This window comes from Erpetoichthys calabaricus, chromosome 9 (genome assembly GCF_900747795.2).
Source record: "Erpetoichthys calabaricus chromosome 9, fErpCal1.3, whole genome shotgun sequence".
NCBI classification, from domain to species: domain Eukaryota; kingdom Metazoa; phylum Chordata; class Cladistia; order Polypteriformes; family Polypteridae; genus Erpetoichthys; species Erpetoichthys calabaricus.
Genome location: NC_041402.2, coordinates 90,759,327 through 90,775,293, shown reverse-complemented (window position 1 = coordinate 90,775,293; position 15,967 = coordinate 90,759,327). Strand labels below are relative to the sequence as shown.

The 15,967-nt window shown below is 37.8% G+C and overlaps 1 protein-coding gene across 1 annotated transcript in view; it reads right to left on the bottom strand.

The window, feature by feature from the left end:
- spire2 (spire-type actin nucleation factor 2) overlaps nucleotides 1–15,967 on the bottom strand; it is a 177,212-nt gene that overhangs the window by 93,137 nt on the left and 68,108 nt on the right. Inside the window, exon 6 of the mRNA XM_051932367.1 lies at nucleotides 11,626–11,982. Coding sequence (XP_051788327.1) covers nucleotides 11,626–11,982 — 357 coding nt within the window. The remainder of the gene's footprint in view (nucleotides 1–11,625; nucleotides 11,983–15,967) is intronic.

Genomic DNA, 15,967 nt, shown 5'->3' with positions numbered 1-15,967 from the left:
CTATAATTGATACTGGGAGCAATTCATTCTCCAAAACATCAGGTGGGAATGTTCTTCAAGCCTGAACCCAATTAAGACACCCACTTTATAGCACTTTATTTGTTCGAAGAGGAGAAATATAGCTTTTTACGGAACCTCAATCAATCAATCAATAAGAAATATAATAAACAATAACAACTCCCTCTCTAATACATGCCAGAATTCCTAAAAAGAAAGTTTCTGACTTTGCTAGGGGAAAAAAGGCAGTCACAGTCACAGTTAGGCATTATGCTGTTGTATTGCCTCTGGTATGAATAAGCCCTACTGGCGTTTCTTGACGCACTTCTGCTAGATAATTCATTGCGTGAAAGTCCTCAGTGTTAGTGTACCAGAGAGAGGATGTGCAGCATTGTTCATAATGGCACTCAGTTTTATTTTCATTCTCTCCTTTGCTGTCACCTCCAGGGGGTCCAAAGTGCATTCTATAACTGAGCCCGCCTTCGTAATCAGCTTATTAATTCGGTGGGCCTCTCCTGAAGTTATATGACCAGTCCAGCACTCCACAGCACAGAAAATTGCACTGGCCCTCATAGAGTTATAGGACATGTCAAGGATGTCAGAATCCATATTAAAGCAGAACATTCTCTTAAGAAAAAACAGCCTGTTCCGCCCTTTCTTATATAGTTCCTCTATGTTACAAGAGCTTTTCAGCCTGTCAGTAATGTGAACCCCCAGAAGTTGTAGGCATGTACCACTCCCTGGATAGTGACTGGGTGTAGCAGCTCTTTGGTGCAGTGAAAATCAACAAACAGTTCCTTCTCCTTTCTGATGTTAAGGTGCAGACAATTCTCTTTGCTCCAAGAAACAAAGTTCTCCACCTAAGTATACTCTGTCTTGTCATCCTTGTCAAAACACTCCATTAGTGTAGAATCATCTGAGAACTTCAGCAAGTTACATGACCTGTTGTTATATTTATGGTCCAGGGTATACAGGGTGAAGAGAAATGGAAACAGGACTGTTCCTTGGGGTAGTGAAGTGTTGCTCACATACACAAACTGTGGTCTGTCCAACAGATAAATAGTCCATTATTTAGCACAAATAGGCTCATCCACCTGCATATCCTTGAGCTTACCACTTAACAGGGATGCCTGGATGGTATTGGAGGCACTGATGAAATCAAAAACATAATCCTCACAGTGCTGCCAACTCTGTCCAGATTAGAATAAGCCTTGTGGAGCAGATAGATAACTGGATCTTCCACTCTAATTTATGTCCTAAAGAAAGACTGCAGTGGGTCCATGTGGTCTTCCACAAGAAGACTCATATAGTCCAGGATCTGGCTCTCAAAGAACTTCATGATGTGGAACATAAAGGCCACTTGTCATTAAGTGAAGAGGTGCTTAACATAATTGGAAATGGATTGACAGAAGATGTTCTTCACAGCAGCTGCACTTTCTGGAGCATTAGTGACAGACTGAAAAGGTAACAGTTGACAACACATAGTTGGTCAGCACAAGTCTCCAGAACTATAGGGCTAACTCCATCCTTTAGCTTTTCCTGTGTGTAGCTTCCTCAGTTGTCTCCTTACTTGGTCATCAGTTATGTACAACTTATACTGATGGTCATAGGTGGACTCATTACTGGCTATACCAGTGTGGATGGTTTACGGGTCTGGTCATTGAAAGAAGGTGGTGGTGGAAGCTGGGAAAATCTATTCAAAAATTGGTTCAACATGTTAGTTTTGTCCACATTTCCTTCTAGCACTTGTGCTCTAAATTGCCTGAGCCCAGTAAATCTGCCTAGTCCATTTCATACATGATTCATGTCATTCTGAGTGAGTTTGCTTTATGTTTTATGTTAAATGATTAGAACATCTGTCAACCAATCCCAAACCACGAATCAGACATTCAGTAAATGGTGTCATCACTAAGAACATTAGAACACTGTAGACGAGAACAGGCCATTCAGCCCAACAAAGGTCACCAGTCCTATCCACTTATTTCTTCCAAAAAAACATGAAGACTAAACATGAACTAAGGTGCATGCGAGTGGCAACCCCTTTTTTAATTCTCTGCTTTGTCTGATGTCGTTCATTCACTTTTTTGACCTAACCTGTCATCACCAAATAATAAAAATATTTATTTTCATGTCAGTGTTGTAAATTTGGTGAAGTTTTTGTTGGTTTTCTAATGTTACCCAAATGTGCTGTCGAATACAAATTTATCACAGCCGTTACATTTTATATTCATGTTTGCTTTTATATGGCTGCTTCTGTTGAAGGAGTGACAATAAAACCTTCTTATTAAAGCATCTGAGTTAGAGTGTTAGAAAACAGTTGCTGTTACTATAACAGGAAATATACAAGAACAAGTAATGTTTGTATTAAAGCTGAGCAACAGCTCCTTCAGTAAACAGAAAAGCTTCATTATATGCCGGAAAACTGATATCACTGTACTGTATTCTGAAGTCTTCATTTCCTCAATGACATATTTTGGCACAGTATTTTCAGCATTCCACTCCAGCTGGCCTTCTCATTACATTTTTCTCGTCTAGATCTTTTTACTTCCTACAAAGAATTACTATCAAACAGAGTTATTTTAGATGGTTAACTATTTTGAAACTAACACCTCTAAATCGTTAGGTACACAATACAGGAATACAGTTAGTGTCACACATCCATATAAAATACCTTATGTCAACCTTATTAGATATACTAGCCTAGTTGTCTGCCATTGCCCAGGTTAGAATGTAAAAGGTGGAAAAGGAAAAGGTAATTACAATTTATATCTTTTCAAACTTTATTATGCTAAGCAATTGTTGCATTTGGTACATATCCATTGTTAGTGCTGGAAACCTTTTTCATATTCAGTATTTACATTTACTTATGTGGCTAATGCCTCTATCCAAAGCGACTTACACCGTTTATGATACAACTGGTTACACTTCTTTTGGTTTTCCAATTGGAGCACAGGCAGGTCAAGTGACTTGCTCATGGTCCCACGGTGTCAGTAGTGGGATATGAACCCACAGCCTGAGGGGTTGAAGTCCAAAGCCTTAACCACTACACCACACTGCCTGCCAATATTGATGCAAAGAATCCTAAACAGCAGTAAATAACTTTAGTGGCAATGTGGCCTTACTGGGGGTGACAGCATGACAAAATGGAGGCAAATACCTAGTTAAAGAAAAACTTAAATGCAATGCTGATGAAACCACATTTCTAGGTTGAACGACAAGAGTGCTAACCAACACAACATTATCACCTTCGTTTGGCGGGGCAACAGCAGAAGGCCCTGCCCTTTGCAGGGCCGTGCATGATATGAACATTAGAATATTAGAAAAGTCTAGACAAGAACAGGTCATTCAGCCCAACAAAGCTTGCCAGTCATATCCACTTAATTCCTCCTAATAACATCAAATCTAGTATTGAAGGTACCAAAAGTTCTACTGTCTACCACTCTAATTGGTAACTGTGTCCATGTGTCTATGGTTCCCTGTGTGAAGAAAAACTTCGTAATATTTGTGTGAAATTTACCTTTAACAAGTTTTCAACTCTGTTCCTGTGTTTTTGTTCAATTCATTTAAAAGTGACCATTTTGATCCATTGTACTTATTCCCTTTATAATTTTAAACATTTCAATCATGGAATCTTTGGTAACACTTTACATTAAGTGTTCATAATTACACTGTAACTACTATGTAATTACCTGTATACTGTAAGTACAGTGTAACTATGAGTTATTACTTCGTACTTACTGTGTAATACAAAGTAACGCTATAGTTAAATACTCAGTTGTCATTGTTATTCCACAGTTAATATAATTACAATGTAACAATTTATCACTGATCCAAAAACAAGTGTACTTACATAGTTACATTGTATCTGTACTTTCAAAATGTAATAAAAAATTTAGGGTATGTAACTACAACTATGTAACAGATGTTCCATGGTCTGGGCAATTTTAATGGAGAATTGAGTGATAACTGCATAGGTTTTCGATGATATTTCAAGATCATTTTTAAATGGTGAAAACACTTATGCAAAATGTTTAATGCTTTTGCCTCACAGATCCATTATCCTGAGATGGAATTCTGTCTGGAAATACTGTATGTGTTCCATGCCGGAAATAAAAGACAAAGAGTAGGACAGCTGCTCTACAGGCTTTTAAATGTTCAAAGCACCATGCAAGATGCAGATCACGTGGCACAGCAGCAGCAGAAAGCGAGCAGCTGATCGAGCAAAGAGGAGGTAACAAAAAAAAAAAACTGTATTTGTTTCCTATTGTATCACCATTTAAGAGGGGGTTTCGGAGGAGCGACCGCGTTTCCTTGGGGTGCGTTCAGCCCCCCTCTTCACAACGTGAGCGGCAGAGACACACAGGCCACGAGGGTTGGCGAGCAAAGCGAGCAGGGGGTAACCCCCTACTATAAATATAATATTAGTTTATTTTCAGTTTGTCCCTCAAAGTTCTATGTAAAGTCATTTATGCAATAGCCCTGAAGGTCCCAAAAAGAAGCAGAATAAAACAAAACAGAAATGAAAAGAAACTTTGAAACTGTAGTACATAAAGTCTTCATACAGGTTTTTATATAGGCTGGGAACCATAGAGCACCAGTAAATGGTAAACTTGGTGATTAAAAATTGTAAAGGAGATGCCATTGCCACAAAATGTTTCTACCTACCACTCATTTGTGTCAATAGTTAATGATAATGTCCCCATAAAATCACAAAAATCTTACAAAGAGCACTGAATGTGAATAAAAACAACACTACAAAAATATAAACAAGCTAAGCAACAAAGGTTAACAAAGCTTTCAAAGGCTGAAAGAAATATTTCTCCATAGTAGTCCCTCCTGTTATTTACAGATTTTTGAAGGCCTTTTTGGTTATTTTTAACCGTGAATGGCACTGTGCTCCACACACATTTGCTACCCCATCATATAACTGCACTTAACACTCAGATGATTTGCTTTACTAAGTCACGATGTTGGAACCAGTTTATCAAAGTCTGTCAGTAAATCAATCAAAATTACAAAAGAAAAGATCAAAAGTAGGTGGCAAAACGTGAAATGAATCATCCAGCACTCTGCTGTTAGGTTGATTGGTTACTCTAAACCAGTCTTGTGTGGGGGTGTACTTGAGTGGGCACAGCCATGGACTGGAATCCTATGGTTGGTTACTGCCTTGCACCCAGTTCTGCCAGGATAAGCTCTTGAACCCACCACCCTAAATTGAATTAAGCACATCTGAGAATGTTCTAACATTTATTATGATGTTAAATATTTTATAAACATTAATGGGGTGGAGTAGTGGCTCTGTTGCTATGGTATCTGGAAGACTGTCGGTTCAAATGCCATTACTGCCAGAAGGGATCCTACTCTGTTGGGCCCTTGAGCAAGGCCCTTAACTTGAAAATTGTTGCAGGGGCTCTCTACAATAGGTGACCTTGCTCTCTGAACCCTACAGGTCATATGAAAAAATAATTTCCCCTTGGGGATTAATAAAATATAAATGATGGATGTCATAATTAATGCTATATTAAGGTGTACAGCCCCACTTAGATTTGCTGGAAATCTTTACATTTCATTCCAACCCTTATAAATTGCAGTTTTCTATAGTTATTTTTCTGCTCTTCCTTTAGCATTTCCTGTAATCTATCAGACTATTTCCAAACTAATGTGTTGTTGTATTTCCTTATACAATGTACTTTGAAAGGTTTCTATATAATGATTTTGAACAGCATTTTCATAAAAAAATATATTTATTTATTATTCAGGTGCAGTCAACAACACAAAGTTTTTTGACTCTTGGCTTCAACTGGTCTGTTGGGTGTGCTCAGATGTAAAAGGTAATATTTTCTTGTTAATGTTTTGCATTGTTTGCCCTTAAGCAATTCTAATTATAGTCCTGAATTGATTACCGGAGGAGTGGGATTGGGGGTGGGGTGGTTGTTTTGTACTACAAAAGTTGCATTACTGCCTTTTTCTCCACATGTAGTCTTCCCTGCCTACACAGTGGTGCACAAAATTATTTTATAACCTAAGGCCTTCCAGATTATTGGTCTATACTGATATTAATTTAAAGAACAAGATAGAAAATTTGAATTGGACGGGGTGTGAACCTGAGGGCGAATAAAAAATTCTTAAAGGGTGGTCTTCATCATTAGAATTGTTTCATATCAAGGGGTAGTGGACACTACAGTTGGCCAAACTTTGAACTGACTCTACATAACTATTTTAATCTCCCCTGTGTTGCCTGTTTTCCACAGAGCATAATCACCAATTTACTATCAGGGCAATCAGCTACACTGGGATGAAAAAAGAAAGAAGCACAACGATCCATCCATTACTTGCATCTGCTTAGTCTCTCACAGGCCTTTCCTAGCAGCAGCTATGGCAGTATTGAATAGAATGCCTGTTAAACATACAAATCCTTGTCAAGTTTCTTAGAAAAGTCAAGCAGACTCAACAGGGTTTTTCTAAATTAGTAGATTTAGATAGATAGATAGATAGATAGATAGATAGATAGATAGATAGATAGATAGATAGATAGATAGATAGATAGATAGATAGATAGATAGATAGATAGATAGATAGATAGATAGATAGAGATAGTGTCATACACATGTGAGTAGGAGGCAGTTAAAGAGCCCGAGTATTGTAATACCACGACAGAGCAGGGGGCGGCAGGGTGCGCTGACTGTCTCTCTCAGTTCCTTGCAGATCATTGTCAGGAAATCCCGCAAGGTTCCAGCGCCTCTGAAGATGTCACTTCAGGTTCCAGTGCATCTTAAGATGTCACTTCCAGTTCTGGCACCTTTGATGACGTTACTTCTGGTCCAGATGATATCACTTCCATTTTCAGGGGCCAATGATGACGTCACTTCCAATCTCAATGACATCACGTCCAGTTCCGGCCCCAATGATGACATCACTTCCTGCCTCCTTCATTCTTGGACTTGACTCTGTGAACTTCTCTGCTCTATCCCTATAAACCTATTTAGCAGCCGTGGAACAATATACGAGTGGCTGACCTAAACCTTTACGATGTCTTTGGCTCAGAGCAGCTTGTTTGTCCAGTGTCCATAAAACAAAGGTAAAAGATGGGCAGAGGCTGTTGTTATTTAAACACACTATACCTAAAAAACATCCAAAAAGCCACTGGCGTTGTCAGGCATCATGTTAATTGGCTGTCAATACGCAGCATGTATGCAGTACTTTGGAACTTTGAAACTGTGCTAGAAAGTTGTATAATCCATCATATTGTACCATTTCTGCTCATGTAATCTGATGTCTTCAAGGTGATGAGATCCAGCAACTGCAGTCATTAAGTCTGACATGCTGGCCAATGTGAAACCAGACCACCAGCCTTGTTCATGTTTCTGATTTGTTTTTGGTTTTATTTCTGCGTAAAGCAAGAATATTAAAAAAGATGTTAATTGTGCACTGATTACTTCAATATTAGCAATGGATATCTGCATATTTATCTACATTGAAGACAGACAGGACGTTAATATGCTGCTAATTGTTATTCTTGCAGCATTTACATTTTTTCATGGAATACTTTAACATCCATGCAACTGCATTTTTTTCAGCATTTCTGATACTTCTCTCTCTACTTTGTTTTTTTGGATTGAAATTGTGTTGATTGCTGACATCAGCTCAGGAAGTCATTATACTTACTCTTCATCGTGTTATGATTTGTAAGGTTTTTAACTTAATTATTATTTCATGTTTACTTTTTCAGTGTTTATGTGTCATGTAAATGTGAATGCACAAAATTGTGACTGGTGTGTCACGTTACTCATCTTTGACTTGCAGTTACAGCAGCACCCAAACTGGTGGAATCTTTGTATGAACGGGGGTCAAACCCGGGGTTAAGCCAATTACTTCCAGGTTAAATACATGCAGTATCCCTCAGATGATAAAACAAACCTTTATTCATCAGTTAGTGGCGAATTTGGTTAAAAAATCAAGCAGTTAGATGGTTCTTTTGGCTTCTCAAGTCTCCTTGTGTTTTCCGATTTACGGCTCTTGGTTTCCCCTTTTTTATTTCGGTCGCTAAGTATTCCTCTGGCTTTCTGGCTTCTGACTTCTTGCTCATTCCTTTTGACTATTCTCTTGCAAAGTGTTCTTAATCTTCTGGCAATCCTTAAACTCACAGTAATCCTGTGGGATGTTCTCCCTTATCAGATGACACTTCATGAATTTCTTAGTTATTTTCCTAGTATTTGAGCAAGTTTATAAACAGTGTGTCAGTAAATAAATCATAAGTACAGGAAAAAAAGACCAAAAACAGGTGGCAGGACATGACATGAATCATCCAGGATCACACATCTCATTGACGATACTAGCAAAAAGTTCTAAAAGAGACACACCTTTTGTATGCTTATTCATGTACTAATCTCACAGCCAACTGGTGTTTTGAAATTTGAGAATGCACACTTGTATCATGCGTCTCTGCATGTATTAAATAAACACAATCAGTTTTATTTTTTACCAAAAAGAAGGTTATTTCCCCCAAAACATTGTTCTCTTTTTAGTGTATTTCACACAAAAAGTAAGTACTGGACAAAACCAACCCAAACAACTCTATGAAATGTTTCAAAATGGCGGACACAGCAAGAATACAGTACTTTCATTTAAGACTTAGTATATAAATAACAACACAAAGTAAAACTAACCACTGACCACAGCGTTAGAACAGCCCTGTTGAAGGCATTCCCATCGGCAAGTATATCTATATATATAAAAATGGAATGGGTGGGTCGTCGGGTGGGCCGTCGTTTTTTCGACGTTTTGAAAATGTAGAATGATTATTTGATTTTTTTGTTTTTATTTGATCGTGTCTATGTAGCCGCCGTCGTAATAAAGTATCGCTAAAATCGTCATTTATCGTAATTTATTTTTGACGTATAACGCCGCCGTCGTCGAGGTCAGTGATACCAGTGCAAAAAATCTGCTTACGGTTGAAAGACACGCCCTACTCACTGGACAGTTAAAAACACCAATCAAACTAACGATGACATCAAGTATTACCCAATCAAAAGTAGGAAAGGAGGCATCATCATAAAATTCGTGTGGGATGATTTGCATGAGACGCTGCTTTAAAAAAAAAATGATAAAAAAAATACGGGATAAATCCCGTCCAGTATTGATTCAAAACGGGACGCGCAATTTCATTCTCAAACGCGGCACGATTCCGTATTTTAATGGACGGGTGGCAACCCTACAGTGCCAGGTAACCACCCATACAATCACATTGTGATTCAGACTAGGAATGCAATGAATGTAATTACCCCGATCTACATACAAGGCGAAAGTCTTGCAACATTCAAAGATGATGGTTTGGGATAAGTACACCATACAACATAAAAGAGCTTATGAAGCCTTGAACCGAAAAAAGCAACATCTCAGAGATCGTAAAAAAAAAAATAGAAGCTAATGTCATTTTACTCGCTGTAGATTTTAGTCAAACATTACCAGTTATTTCACGAGGGAGACCAGCACATCAACTCAACGCGTGTTTAAAATCCATGCTTCTCCCACGCTCGGTTATATCTCGCGTGTTCTCGGGTAGGTGCACCAAAAAATGTATACATTTAAGCATGTAATGGGCAAACAAAAAATGAGGTATACCCGAAGGCACAGCAGTAGTACTTAATGTAACTTTACTTCTTAAATGTTAATGTTTTACTGTTTAATAATTTATACGCTTCTTATATGTTGTTCAAATTCTTTTATCAAAATACCACTGACAGCGCAATGCACGATAACATCGAGTGAATACACCATACGCATCCGCCCACGGCTGCCCTGCTGTGCGCAGATAGGACTTGATTGTACAATAAAATAAAATAAAGATAAAAACACTAAAACAATCATCACCCATAAAGCGGATAGTAGACGTGACGTACTATATGTGTACCACATTTCAAGTGTATAGGTGCAACGGTTTGCGAGCTACAGGTCATTTAAAATCCTGGACAGACACACAAATTGCCACGGTAGCAAATTACAGAAGAAGATTTTACTGTTTAATAATTTATATTTATACAAGCTGTATATACCCGGCGTTGCCCGGGGCAGAAGTAACCTAATCGGTCAAACACTTACATATATACCAAAGTAAACCTAATCGGTCAAACAGTTACATATATAAAAAAACCGAACCTAATCGGACAAACAGCTTCATATATACAGAAGCGAACCTAATCGGAGAAACAGCTAATCTATATACATAAGCAAACCTAATTGGTCAAACAGTTACATAAATACAAAAGCAAACCTAATCGATCAAACAGCTTCATATATACAGAAGCGAACCTAATTGGTCAAACAGTTATGCATGTGCAGAATGATTTTACAAACATTATGCGTGTTAACAATCATTAAAAAGAAAAGATTGAGGAACTGTTCTTCTATATGTGATGAAGCCACTAATAAGACAGATTTTTTTCAGGACCCAGCTGTTTCATAACTAAACTACTGCCACCCCAAAGTAATGCCTAATAGTGGTTTTTGGGGTAGCTGTGGAATAAAAAGGGTGTTTTTTAGTCAGTAAGAATCTGACACTACCCTTCAGTACGGGCTGAAGGGTGCCTATGTAAGGTTTTACATCCTTCCCGTATGGAAAAAAAAACATACTAAACTTTTTTTTCATCATTACAGATAATCTCAGTCAAATCGAAGTACGCATTCTCAATTTATTTTTATCTAATTTTTACTTTTTCACAAAGCCATCCCATGCCAATTTGTATGAATAAACTTTTGCTAGAGAGTTAGCAAAAGTTTATTCATGCACATATTTTAATACGGATAATCTATCTCTAATCAAGGTTCTCATTTTCATTCTAATTTAAAATAATAATAGATACTCATTTTTTTCTTCTGTTTTAGAAAAACCAATCTATGCCACCTACGTGTTCGTCAAGTCAGCTTCATCCAGCTTCATCACATATAGAAGAAGAGTTCCTCAATCTTTTCTTTTTAATGATTGTTAACACGCATAATCTTTGTAAAATTATTCTGCACATGCATAACTGTTTGACCAATTAGGTTCGCTTCTGTATATATGAAGCTGTTTCATCGATTAGGTTTGTTTTATTTATGTAACTGTTTCACCAATTAGGTTTGCTTATGTATATAGATTAGCTGTTTGTCCGATTAGGTTCGCTTCTGTATATATGAAGCTGTTTGTCCGATTAGGTTCGGTTTTTTTATATATGTAACTGTTTGACCGATTAGGTTTACTTTGGTATATATGTAAGTGTTTGACCGATTAGGTTACTTCTGCCCCGGGCAACGCCGGGTATATACAGCTCGTCACATATAAAGGAGAAAGAATGCAATGAAATTTCATGGATGGTAAAAAAGGAGTGGAAATTAAACAAGGATCTGGCTTAGCCTGCTTCTCCATGTTTTTGGGTGCCTGCAAAGCTAGAAGTTAGTGCTCACATTAAAAAACAATTAAAGAATAACAATCAGTTTTGACACCAGATGTACACTTTATGAAGAAGATAATTGAATTTTAATCTATTTTTAAAGACACATTAAAATAATGACCCAATGTATATAGTGACAAATTGACATACAAATATACTTATCTTACTAAGACTTTTAATATTAACTGTTAATAATTCATACCTCCTTTGCATCTCTGATCTTTGTTAGAAATGTTTGCAGCTCCAAGGTCTCCACAAAGAGTGCACGGCAGACTGCCTGGTAATGGGTCTGGGCTTCAGAAGGATTCGACAGGCGGGCAGAACAGACCGACATCACCTGGAGGAAAGAGCGAACAGCTCTCGGGGTCATCTCAGGCTCCTCCTCTTCCTCCTGTCCACTGTAGCCCTCATCAGCAGTCCCACTGCTTGCTGCTTCACTGTCCCCATTGGCCATCAGGTCAATGAGCTGTTCCAGCTGAGGGCTCAGTTCCCGTTCTTCATTCTCATCCAGACCCCAGTCCAGAGCTCGATAAATTGCAAATCCCAAGGATTGTACAGTCTGAAAGAAAAATGAAACATGAATCAGCAATGCAGGTATTCTTCAGGACCATCCAAAAATAAAAATATTTAATTTACCAGAAAATATCATTACAGGCCAGCGTGAGTTGACTGATATTTTTGTAATGTTATTTTCTTTAAAAACTGGTCAGCCGTAATGAATACTGTATATGTGCTAAGGATTTAAACAGAAACAAATAATTGCAGGATACATTAAGGTTGCTTTTCATAAAAGAGGTTTGCAAGGTCAATTATACCACTGCTGTTACCACTTCTAATAATCATTTTTGTGAGGTTTGTATACATACAGTATAATTTGTTTTCAGACTTTATTATATTGGTATTCTGACAAAGCCATTTTTTCCTTTTATTTTTTGGATGGTTGATGCCATTGTAGGACACTCTTTGCATGGCTGAGGCCATGTTGTTTATGGTCACTATTCACATAGCTGGTCACACATTGATTATGTGACATATGGTTTCATTGTGTTCCACCTATTAAAGATTTAGATGTTTCTTTTGCTTCTCTTTCTCTCTCTTTAGTGTTAAAGAAAGCCAAGACTCTTTCAAGAAGGCTTTAGTGCTAGAAATTCTGGCTTATTATTTTGACTTTGATTCTTGCTTTTGTGTTGTCACACAAGTGCAACTGGAAAACAGCTAGAAAGCCTGAAGAATAGTACTACCAAGCCAGACCAGGGGGTGGTGAGCCGCACTAACTCTCTCAATCTTCTGCAGACCATCCACTGGAAATCTTGCTAGGTCCCAGAACCAGTGATGACGTCAGTTCCGGCACCTGCACCATGGATGGTGTCACTTCTGGTCTAAAAAGACATCATTTCCGATTCCAGTGCCAGTGACAATGTCACTTCTGGTCTAGAAGACGTCACTTCCGGTTCCGGTATTGACGATGTCACTTCCTGTCTTGGGGTTTCAAGCCGCCATCTTTTCATTTTACAATCAGTTCTGTTTTGGACTCAAACATGTGAACATCACTACCAATTCAACCCATTTGCAGCCAAGGCACAATATGCAGGTGGCTGCCCCAAATGTTTTGATGTCTGTGGTCTGCTTTTGTGACAGTGTATTATGATAGAAGACCTAAAAAGAATATTTTTAAAAAGTAACTAAGATAAAAGACATACTCATAAATCAAAACAAAGACGAAAACTGGGAAATCTACTGCACTGTTACCAAAGACAAATCGAAAGTCAAAAATCAAAGTTAAAATGTCAATGATGAGTCAAAACCAGGAAAAAAAATATTAGAAACTAGATATCAGAAGCACGGAAACAATTGAAAAAAGGGTGCTTTGAATCCACAAACTTGAGTAAGGAAATGCTCAAAACAGCATCCTTGTAACCTATCATGTTGTTACTGGTAGTTCATGACCTCTGAGGACACACCCCCTGATAATACAGAGACGTCCTAATGATGGGAAAGGCAAAACTGCCCGTGATGTAAATAAAATGGTGGTGAAAACCACCCAGATAATTTGATGGGCTAATGAAGAAAAACAACATGAATGCTTAGACTCACAAAAAGACAAAGAAACATAAAAAATAAATAAATAAAGAGCCTATTTATAATGTGTATTGGGCTTTTGACAATCGTTATTTTGACTTCCTCCCACTTTCTGACCTTTTCGCCTATTCCTGACCATGGCTCCATCTGATCCTTTTGTGTCTCCACCTCCTGGTTGCATCTTTTTAGTTCTGTTCGTGAAATATACCTCATGATTCTTAACAACCCTGTGTCTAAAATTTCATTTACTCTTATTTTAAAAGTTCACTATAGATTAAATTAATACATTATTTGCATACAGTGGTAAATATTTAAGATAAATGATCTAATTTAAAGTGATTAATTGTCCTTTTTGAGGAGACTTGGGTCTTTTGATGTTTGGAGCAAGCTACTGGAGATGTTTCACCAGTCCATAGTAGTTGGTGTATTGTCCTATGCTTTGGTCTCCTGGGGTAGTAGCGTACCTTCAAAAGATGCACAATGCCTGACCAAATTTATCTGAAAAGCCTCCTTTATCAAAGGCTAACAATGGACACACTGGAAGCTGTTGTGGAAAAGAGGATGATGGCAAGACTGGATACCATCATGAAAAATTCCCTCCATCCCCTTGTTCTTTTGAAGCACTTTTAGCCACAGGCTCATTTCACCACGCTGCCCACTGCTTTCAGGCAATTCAGTGCTTCCACCAGACATCCTCGACTTAATACTTATACTCTGCACAAATGTACATTTGCTATTTATTTCGTCTATCTACTGAATCATTGTATTATTTGTCCTGTGAGTCTGTATCTTTATGTTTACGTTACTACTGCTGCATGCATCTAAAATTCCCCTTGGGATTAATAAAGTTTATCTAATTAAATCTAAAATGATTTACTAGAACACCTATTTGACATGATTAAGCATTTTGCTTTGTGAATGCATTAGGTAACCACAAATTGTTATTATAATTAAAATAATTTGCATGGTTTTAAAATATTGCACTTCATAAACCCTTTAAATGTTAAGTGAAAATCTGTCATAATGTTTTGCACCCAGAATTATACATAAGTGGAATTGATGGAAGAGTTTTGTCAGAGTGAGCTTTTTTCCATTCTAAAAAGACTACTCAGTCAATGATGAATTACCACCTACAGTAAATGAATATCTTCACAGCCACATTAGGCCTGTTCCTGTTGTTTATCCTATATTCCTCATGTTCTGCTTATTAGTCACTGACAGAGATTTGAACTAAAGGTGCTGGATCTGTGAGGCAGAATCATTAAGCACTGTGACACCATTCTCCCCTAAGCCAAAAAAATATTTCATTAAAATCTGTAATACAAGAAGAATAATCAAAAGAAGGTCAGTGCAAAAAAACCATAAAAAAGTAGTAGCAGAGTACTGACTTCATGAAACAAAAATCCGAAAGCCAAGAAAGAGGTTGCAACCACTGGAGCAATAAACTGAATTCTGAATTCAAAGCCTTTCAAACGGGTTCAGCAAGCATCGTGTTAGAGCTTGTGCTCTGTTTTTATTTCCCCTCGCTTCTCATCCTGGGAATTGTTAGCATTGCTTAGCAACATAGCTAGATGAAGAGGGTGAGAGGCAAACATCACATGAAAGGAGGGGCCAAGGGCATGGGCACAGACTCCTCCCTGGCAGCATTTAGAATTAATTACCCTTTAATTATGTTACAGCCCTCAGATGCCACAATTATCCCTGTGGGTTGTTTAAATGACTTGTTGCCACAGCTTCTTTGCTGTGACTTTCACTCCCGTAACTGTGGTTTCAGCTTCCTTTTTGTGCTTCATCTGATAGTAAGATTGTAATCTTTCACTGTTTAGATTTTGGCACCTTATCTGTTTGACTTTTGGCTTTTTATAGGAGTTTTCAATTTTACGATTTTGAGCTTACTAACTTTGTAACTTTGGTATTAATTTTAGGTTTATTTTGTACATTGAATTATTTCTGTTATGCCATTCAAAAACTTGAAACAGTCTGGAAAACTAGCACCACGGATACTCACAGCCTGCCTTCATTTCCAAGCTGACCACCCCAAGTGGCACAATGTTTTATGAAGTTAAGCAGAAAAAGATTTATTTTTCTGAAAGACCGAGAAATAAACTGAAAAACAAAAGGTAAACTTTTCAAAAGTACAAAACAAATGTTTCTAACCAGTGGTTATAGCCAGAAGAGAGCTAAGAAAGTCATTCACCAAGAAAATTCCATTTAATAACCAGAGCAAATCACTAAGGAGATCACATAGTCGAAAAGAAAGAGTGAGAGTAGAATACTGAACTTTCCAAGAGCACTAGTTCACTGTTTGAATGTGTATCCCTGACAGTGCAGCTAACACTGCGCCATGATAATTTATCAGGAGGGCGGTCTCTAGCAACCTGGCAGGGGCCCCTAGCAACTGATTGCCTGCTTGGCAGAGGCTTTCAATCTAAGGATATGAAGCAGTTGAAAATTAAGCAAAAAAC